The 10,269-nt window shown below is 36.4% G+C and overlaps 1 gene segment (V, D, J or C); it reads left to right on the top strand.

Moving 5' to 3' along the window:
* The first annotated feature begins 9,315 nt into the window (after positions 1–9,315).
* Positions 9,316–9,860, top strand: LOC128647165 (immunoglobulin heavy variable 4-38-2-like). The segment is given in 2 exon segments: positions 9,316–9,396; positions 9,496–9,860. Coding segments are annotated over 2 exon segments (435 nt in total).
* Positions 9,861–10,269: the final 409 nt, after the last annotated feature.

A 10,269-nucleotide genomic window follows, 5' to 3' on the forward strand; every position in this document is an offset into this window, starting at 1 on the left:
CAAGGGAGCAGAGGATTTATTTTACACTGAGGAAGATGCCTCTAGAATTTGGTTTGCATCTATTCCACAATAGACCATAGTGGAAGAATTATCCAAGGTGTACACAAAGCTAGCAAAACTAAAAAAGAAAGAAAAATACCTGATATTACATGGATCCTACTTGTCTGAATACCACAGGAAGAGGTTTATACCTCAAGGATTCAGAATCAGGAATGTGCCAACAGTATTAATCCCAACTTTTGCAGCAAATGGTGTAACATTTTGAACAAATGTTCATTGGATTTGGTACTCCTGGTGTTAGAAAAGGTAACGAGGCTATTGGAAGTAAGCAGGAAGGAGATCCAACAATATGAAGAACTCCATCTCAATAAATTAAGAGCTGAAACCGATCAAAACTGGATTAACAAGCTAGCTGAGGAGGTGGATAAATATGAAAATAAACTACTACAAACTTTAAAAACCGCAAATTGGAAGATATTACTGCAGACTACAAACAAATAGCGTATACAGGTGGCACCCTAGCCCAGAAGAGAGAATGACTTATCACATGAACAGGCCATGGAGACAGCGATGTAATAGGGCAAGACCCCTGGGTACAGTAGATAGTTCGGTTAACAGCTCTGACTCCGATAATATGAATACCACGGACAGAGGGATAACAAACTATGCAGGAGGCATGACAATGGGGGCATCTGAGGAGGCACATCAGGTGGGGGGGCTATAAGCAGACTCAACAGACCCCCAAGAAGGGGACAAATGACAAGGACCTAATAGTGAATCTGAGTGCACATACACATACACTCTTGGAAGGGGAAACCAGTGTACTCAGGAAAGGTTTGTCTTTTATTCCCACAACAAGAATGGATGAATTCGAACTTTATGTAGATGTACAGAAGTTTACTAGAAACCTAAGACTAAGAGATCACTTTAGTCCCCAACAACAACAAAAAGAGGAAGAATTCAATATGTTCAGGGGTCCAAGTACATTTGATCCCTCTAGTAATAACGCTTCCATAAAGACCTATTCTAGACTACTGCTACAAGAGATGGCTCTGTCCAACCCCCAGAATGAGAGATTTAGACACAATCCATCCAATAAGGAAAGAATGGCAATTAAAACACTACAGGAGGATAAAACCATCATACTCAGAGAAGCTGATAAGGGTGGTGCCATAGTCATTCTCAACTATGTTGACTACCACAAGGAAGTAATGCGACAGCTGGAGGATGTGAAGACCCATAAGAAATTGAGAGGCAATCAAACCAATGCCTTCAAAAAACAAATAGATACTATGCTACAAATCTGCCTGGATAATGGCCATATAGATGGTAACACCAAAGCATATATGATGATACCACATCCTAGGATACCAGTACTATATATACTTCCAAAGATCCACAAGAGTTTAGTGGATCCACCTGGAACACCTATAGGCTCAGCTATAGGATCTTTACTACAGCCCATTGCAACTTTTATGGACCACTTGCTGCAACCAATAGTACGGAACACTGAATCTTTTCTCCTAGTCTCAGCCTCAATGATAAGGGTATTGAAAGAAGTCACTGACATTCGACAGGAGACTCTCATAGTTACGCTGGACATAACAAGCCTCTACACTGTGATTCCACATGCAGAGGGCATAATAGCAGTGGGAAGACAACTGAACAAATATCCCTATATTGGACCACCTGTAGAGATTATCATGGAGTGGTTGACAGCATGTCTGGAACTGAATTATTTCAGAATTGAGAAAGATTTCTACCTCCAAATCACAGGGACCACCATGGGATCAAAAGTGGCACTGGCCTATGCCAATTTATTCATGGCCGAATACGAGACATATGGAAAGACACTGTTTTCGGATACCAGAATTAAACTATTCAGAAGGTACATAGACGACCTGTTCATGGTGTGAACAGGTACAAAGGATCAACTGGAGGAATGGTTTAAAGAACTAAACAGTGTACACCAAGCCATTCAATTCAAAATGTCCTATAGCCATGAGGCGGTAGAGTTCTTGGATTTAGAGATCAATAAGAAGTATAAGGATCTAGCCACCACTTTATACAGCATACGATACGGACAGGAATTCCCTGCTAGATGCAGAGAGTTGCCATCCACCAGCCCTTAAAAAGGCATTGCCTATTTCGCAATTTAAAAGGACTGCAAGGAACAATACAGAATCTGAATTACAGGGAAGAACAGGTCCAAGAGATGGAATCACATTTTCTACAATGAGGATATAAGAAAAAAACATTGGACGAATGCAAAAAGAAAATTGAAGGTCAGACCCAACAAGAACTGTTAGAGAGTAGAAACAAAGATAAGACAGGATGACATTTATCACCACTTTCTCAAAGGGAAACAGGGATTAATCAAAAACCTACAGCAACACTGGCCACTCCTGAAAATGGATAAAGAACTTCCACTAAATAATACCCTACCATCCATGGTAGGCTGCAGACGAGCAAAATCACTCCAGGAACAACTTATTCACACAGATCCCAAGCAATGCTATTCCAAAGAGGCTTGGCTGCAGAATAAGCCTGGATGTTACAGATGTATAGGGTGCACAACATGCAATGGCCTAACAACTGGAAAAAGATTTTATCATCCTTATAAGAACAGAAGCTATCCTATCAAACATAGAGTAACTTGTACCACCAAGTTTGTGGTATATACAGTGGGGCAAAAAAAGTATTTAGTCAGCCACCAATTGTGCAAGTTCTCCCACTTAAGAAGATGAGAGAGGCCTGTAATTTTCATCATAGGTATACCTCAACTATGAGAGACAAAATGTGAAAACAAAGCCAGACAATCACATTGTCTGATTTGGAAAGAATTTGTTTGCTTGGATGAAGACTTCTGCCCGTCTGGAGGACCACTTCTGCCCAGCTTGGATGAAGACGTCTCCCAGTAAGTCGATCTTCAGGGGGTTAGTGTTAGGTTTTTTTAAGGGTGTATTGGGTGGGTTTTATTTTTAGGTTAGGGCTTTGGGCTGCAAAAGAGCTAACTGCCCTTTTAAGGGCAATGCCCATCCAAATGCCCTTTTCAGGGCAATGGGGAGCTTTTTTAGTTAGTATTTTTTTGGGGGGGTTGGTTGTGTGGGTGGTGGGTTTTACTGTTGGGGGGGTTGTTTGTATTTTTTTTACAGGTAAAAGAGCTGATTACTTTGGGGCAATGCACCGCAAAAGGCCCTTTTAAGGGCTATTGGTAGTTTAGTTTAGGCTAGGGTTTTTTTTATTTTTGGGGGCTTTTTTATTTTGATAGGGCTATTCGATTAGGTGTAATTAGTTTAAATTTATGTAATTTGTTTATTATTTTCTGTAATTTAGTGTTGTTTTTTTTTTGTACTTTAGCTAATTTATTTTAATTTAGGTTATTGTATTTAATTTAGTTAATTGTATTTAATTTAGTTAATTTATTTAATTATAGTGTAGTGTTAGGTGTTATTGTAACTTAGGTTAGGTTGTATTTTACAGGTACTTTTGTATTTATTTTAGCTAGGTAGTAATTAAATAGTTAATAACTATTTAATAACTATTTTACCTAGTTAAAATAAATACAAACTTGCCTGTAAAATAAAAATAAACCCTTAGCTAGCTACAATGTAACTATTAGTTATATTGTAGCTATCTTAGGGTTTATTTTATAGGTAAGTATTTAGTTTTAAATAGGAATAATGTATTTAATGATAGTAATTTTATTTATATTTATTTAAATTAGATTTAAGTTAGGGGGTGTTAGGGTTAGACTTAGGTTTAGGGGTTAATAAATTTAATATAGTGGCGGCGACTTTGGGGATGGCAGATTAGGGGTTAATAACATAATGTAAGTTTTGGCGGTGTAGGGGGGGCAGATTAGGGGTTAATAAGTATAATGTAGGTTGTGGCGGTGTAGGGGCAGCAGATTAGGGGTTAGTAAATATAATGTAGGTGATGGCAGTGTAGGGGCAGCAGATTAGGGGTTAATAAGTATAATGTAGGTGTTGGCGGTGTCGGGGCAGCAGATTAGGGGTGTTTAGACTCGGGGGTTACGTTAGGGTGTTAGGTGTAAACGTAACTTTATTATCCCATATGAATCAATTAGATATCGGGCAGCAGTGAACATGAGCTTTTGCTGCTTTCAGACTCCCATCGATTCCTATGGCATCCGCCGCCTCCAGGGAGGTGGATTGAAAACAAGGTATGCTGGGTCGGAATAGTGCCGAGCGTACCTGGTAGAAATTTGTTAACTTGCAAAAGTAGTCAGATAGTGCCGAATTTGCATTCGGAACATTTTTAATGACGTAAGCATCGATCTGTGTCAGACTTTGACCGGCGGATGGTATGTTACGTCACAAAATTCTACTGTTGCCGGTCTGTAGGCTTTGATAAATAAGGGGAATCTGGCTCGCCACAACTACGCTGCGGAATTCCAGTGTATTTGTGGTTGACGGCTTGATAAATAGGCCCCATAGATTTTTGCAGTGGCTGCATTTCTCTATATTATTCTGAGTTTTGTTTATATTTTTATGTAACCCAAATTGTGTAAACAAAAAAAAAAAAGCTGAAAAAATGTAACTTTTCTGCTTTCTGTTATGTTAGCTAATAGAAATTTCAAGGTAAAGCTGTCAAAAAGCCAGCAACATCACAGATTTGTTTAAAACCCACTGCTTCTGTTATAGAAATTAACATGTTTGTAGCAAAGGACCAGCATCTAGAATAAATATGCAGAGCATTACCAACTGGCTTCTTTATTGAGTAAAATAAGAGTGGGTTTGTAGAGAGCTCTAGGTACAGGAGGATGTGCATGGGAAGTAGTAGCCATGTTATTGTAGCTGTACCCAGCAGTTTAATATCCCTTTAAATCATCCCAGATGCTTGCATGCAGAAGAAGGGAGTGCTTGTGTAATGATAAATGCAGGGGACACCTCACGAGTCACTCTCCCCAAATGTAGGAGGACAGGTTCCCTTGCTGACAATCCTGTCCACTCACACATTAATAAATGGGGGCAAAAGTATTTTATGTAATTATTTTCCAAACGGGCTCTTAAAATATAACACTCCATCTAAAATTCTTATCAATTTTAAATGAACTGCCTTTTTTCTTATTGGCTCTATTAAAGGATTACTTTCTGTTATAATTTTTAAGCTAAACAACTAACATATTAAAGTTAATAAACATTAATTAAAACCTACTGACCTATATTTTCTCCAAAACGAAGTTTCATAACGGTCTAAAAGTTATATCTTTTATTCGCCGATGATGTCACGTTATCCTGCCCACTATTTTCAGCACTGAGTGTTCAAAATACTTAAACCAATAGCTTTGTGTTTAAAGCGCCATTTTGAAACCTAGGTATTGTAAACGGATTGGTACAGAGCAAAGGATACCCACGGAGTGGGTTTGGAAAACAATTAAATTTGCAGACAAGATTTCTGATATACGGTAGAGATATGTTAATGAAATGCTATTGATAAAAAGCGTATTTGGGGTAGTTAGTTAGTAACAGGCATAGAGAATATTTACTTACAGTGGCCCTTTAAGGGATTTTTTTTTACCACTCTGGACTTTAATTATCTCAGTAATGTTTAACAACAAGAAAACAAAAAAAAAATCTGCCATATGAGTACACATGTATTTTTCTACAGTTTGTAAAGCCATATACGTATGTTCATGCTTATTAAAAAATGCAAAAAAACACCAACAAATCACCACATGGGAAACCACTTAAAAGCTTGTAATTCATGTAAAAAACACACAGAAGTTTGTAATTTGATCATTTTTTTATTGAAAACATTTTTTTTATGTATGCAAAAAATGTACAGATCTGCGCCATTTTATGGTACACGTAAATGTAATGTTTGCTGCTGGGCACTCTGATGAAAAATCACTTGAAATAAAATGTAGATATTATGTTGGTTTGTGCTAGAAGCAAGACTTTATGGCCGTCGCATGGATTTTCAATAGAAATTCCAGGCAATAAAGCTGCCTGAAGTGTGAAAAACTGGAAGCCTTTATTGTTACTGCAAAATGAACATGTCTGAAGAAGTGTTGCATATGTGGTAACATACATGTTATTTCTGCCATAACACGTGATTTTTGTGTAAAATAAGGGCCCATATTTACACGTTTCACACGCCTTCTTTCCTCTACTTTTTATTTTGTATAGCCCTATAAGCAATTGTAAGCACTAATGAATGTAAAACATAAAAGTTATCCTATAACATGCTGCTCCCTTGTGGTGGGTTCACTTAACATTCTTGTGTAAAATCCAAACTGTAAAATAATATGTACAAACTATGTCTTATTTTCATTTAATATATGTCTAATTTAGTTTGTTATTAAAGTATTCATGTATATAAAAAATGTATTAAGTATGTGGATAGGCGACATGCAGTCAGATGCCAACAACAATAATATTTTATTACAATTTGTAAAGCTATTTTGAGGAGAGTACAACTAACAAGTAATTGTAAATAGACTTACAAATAGGAATAGGTAACTTAAATCTGTGAGAAAAATTCCACCAACTGAGCCCTTTCAGAGTCAGAGCTAGATTTGTTTTAATTAGAAAAAATGTTTTTCTTATCCATTCATACACTAAAGTTTATTAAGAAAATATATTTAACCACACATACATTTAGCAAGAGCTAAAAATTAAAAACACTGCACCTAAGTCGAGCTATGATTATTAAATTAAATTAATCTGAAATCAGCATCAAAGGTATCTTGCAGCAAAATTATAAATATAGGCTAAGCCCTTACAATCCGAGGGCTAGTTTAAGTTTAAGTTTTACCAAGTTTTTTATAAAGCTGCAATTTACCAGGGTGCGTATTCTTGAACATGCTAACAATATAAAAAATGCCAATAAGGATGAAGCACGTGGCAAGAAATTAACATCAGTCACGAAACACTTCCAAATACATCATAAGTGTTCCACTACCAACCTAAAATATATGGTAATTCAAAAAGCCTCACTAGGAATACGAGGAGGCAATCTTGAAAAAACATTACTTAAACTTGAATGTAAATGGATTTATCGTCTAAATTCTGTAAAACCAAATGGCATGAATGATTTCAATAATTATTTTGTATATCTGTAAGTAAGGCACCGCATCACTTATACTATAAATCTTTCCTTCTTATCACTTGCCATAGATCTATGGCTCACACTATGACCCACCTATAATCACTAAGGGCCAATTCAATTCACAAATTCCACTTCGAGGCAATTATATCCCTCACTTTATTATTTAATTTACAATGTTGTATATACAAAAATTATTATATATTCATAAACCCACAATGTTAATTTGCATACACTAAGATACGTTCGTTTCACGTTTTGTTTCCCCTTTAATTCACTTCCCATATGTATTATTTTGATCCTTCACGAGTACACTATTTAACATCTATTTTATCACTTTTACCACGATACCTACAGATTATATAATTCAAACCACTCATATGCATAATATACTAGTGATCTGCACAGCAATCATTCAACAAAGTTGCCATTCAGAGCACTTACAGTATCCAGTGTGAGCACAATCCACCATACTGTCTGCAAAAAATTCATCCATAATATACCTGGAAAAACCAATACCCAATAGTAAGAAAATATGGTTATTCTCTACACATATATTCTAATAATATATACTACATCATATCTGTGTAGAAAGTAATATCTTCAAAAACATCTCTGTTATCAATGCACTTCCTAACAAATAGTGGTGCTATTAATGCAACTCTTATGGAGGTAACTCTGATCTCTGTATAATCGTTCATAGGACGGATTAATCTCATGGGCCGCCTATCTAACAAAATTGGGGGGCATACTATATATCTTCACTAATATGTATATAACAGAATATATGTTAAGCATTATTGCCCAATTATAGCGTTATACATCACGCCCTGGCACGCCTCCCATGACTAATATAAACATATGGGAAGTCCATCAACCAATCGAGCTGATCCTATGACCAACACTCTGACACTCCCCCTGTGACCAAACATAAACATATGGGAAGTTCAGCATTTAATCGAGTTGATCAATCTCGTTCTTTTATAATAACGATAGAAGTGAGCTGTTGATAAATTTTGTAAGGACTATTCTGTACTCCAGTATAGGTTGTTACGCCACCATAGGTGTTAATCTTTTGATTTGGGAATGAAAAAGGCTGACAATGAACCGGCATACAGTAGACGCTTGGCGCAACTTCTTTGACAGTATACAGTGGGGATGCATTGAATTTATCTGCCTACGATATGCGATCTTGCTCGGCAGTAACTGTTCTATGCCATCTATTGATATGCCAGATGCCCGGCTCAGTATAACTATGGAACATATGTTCAAGACAATCATCCAATGAGGGCTACATTAGCGATGTAAATGTAAACAAACACGCCCACTTCAGACATCACACTGACGTCAGGAACCACTACCCCCCACTCTACCCTATCCCTAGTCACTTTTGTGATTGACATATTCAGAAGCCAATAATAAACTGACTATTGGCAATCAGGCATATCCACTCAATACCTGAGGAGGGTCTTAAAGACTCATAAATATGCCATTTTGCAGCGGCTCCACACCCCTCTGAGGAAGCGTTTTTTGTGAAACGTACGTCAGGGGTCCTCTGGGATAAGCTTTGTCTTTCCCTTTTTTAATTTGCTCACCTTCGTTGGTCTGGTAAATTGCAGCTTTATAAAAAACTTGGTAAAACTTAAACTTAAACTAGCCCTCGGATTGTAAGGGCTTAGCCTATATTTATAATTTTGCTGCAAGATACCTTTGATGCTGATTTCAGATTAATTTAATTTAATAATCATAGCTCAACTTAGGTGCAGTGTTTTTAATTTTTAGCTCTTGCTAAATGTATGTGTGGTTAAATATATTTTCTTAATAAACTTTAGTGTATGAATGGATAAGAAAAACATTTTTTCTAATTAAAACAAATCTAGCTCTGACTCTGAAAGGGCTCAGTTGGTGGAATTTTTCTCACAGATTTAAGTTACCTATTCCTATTTGTAAGTCTATTTACAATTACTTGTTAGTTGTACTTTGCTTTTAACTTTAAATCTGTGGCAGGAGGTATTAGCGGTTAGGAGATTATAAAACTCAAATTGGGCTATTTGCCTTTAACCACTAACCTCTTGTATATAGTATACTTTGCCCTACCCCCACCTACTCTTACTCTCTATTTTGAGGAGAGAATTAAGCACAAAACTAAACTGTACAGTAGGAATTGGAGGTTATTATAGTCACTGTATGAGTATATGCAAATCACTGACAGACAGTAATCCTTATAACCAGACTGACGTTTCTCTGTGCGTATGTGCACATTTAACAGCTTAATAATGAAGCATTTTCTGACTTGCTTATTACTATTATGGGTACCAATCTGTAAGTAATGGGTAATTTATATTTATATTTATATTTGAGTCACTGACTCAAGCACTAGAGAGTCTATTTAATTTGTTTTCCTGTTTTTTTTCCCATTAGGTGCCCAGTCTCAGATCACTTTGGTCCAGTCTGGGAATGGGCTTCTAAAACCAGCTGAGACTCTGGAACTCACCTGTAAAGTTAATGGATATGTTATCACATCTGGCTACTGGTGGAGCTGGATAAGACAGTCCAGTGGGAAAGGATTGGAATGGCTGGGACTTATTAAATCTGGTGGGGAAGTTGTGTACTCCTCAGCAATTCAGAGCAGAATTACTATCACTAGAGACACTTCCAAAAATCAGTATTCTCTGAACCTGAAGAACATGAATCTAGAAGACTCAGCCACATATTACTGTGCTAGAGACACAGTGAGAGAAACAGTGGAGAATGTGGTTATAAACATGAGCAATGCTTTACTGTGACATTTCCTGAAAATTAAGTTTAATTGGGCTTGGCTACAGACAGCTGTTCCCTTACTGTATATTAAAGGCCAGATTATGAGTGGAGGGGTTTATCGCAGGGGTTTGTGCTTGTCTGGCTTACCACTGGTATTACAAGTTGAAAGTAAATTTATAAGGGTTCAAAGATATGACATCTCAAGTGTTCGAAAAAAAAGCAGGAAAAGGGCTTTAACATTGAGATACATACATATACATGTCAAAAGATGGATAGGTATGTAAATATATATATATATATATATGTATATATATATATATATATATATATATGTGTGTGTGTACACATGTATTTATATGTAAATACATATATTTACATATAAATATATAAATACATTTGTACACACACACATATAAATATATATATGTATATGTA

This window comes from Bombina bombina, chromosome 2 (assembly GCF_027579735.1).
Source record: "Bombina bombina isolate aBomBom1 chromosome 2, aBomBom1.pri, whole genome shotgun sequence".
Taxonomy (NCBI): domain Eukaryota; kingdom Metazoa; phylum Chordata; class Amphibia; order Anura; family Bombinatoridae; genus Bombina; species Bombina bombina.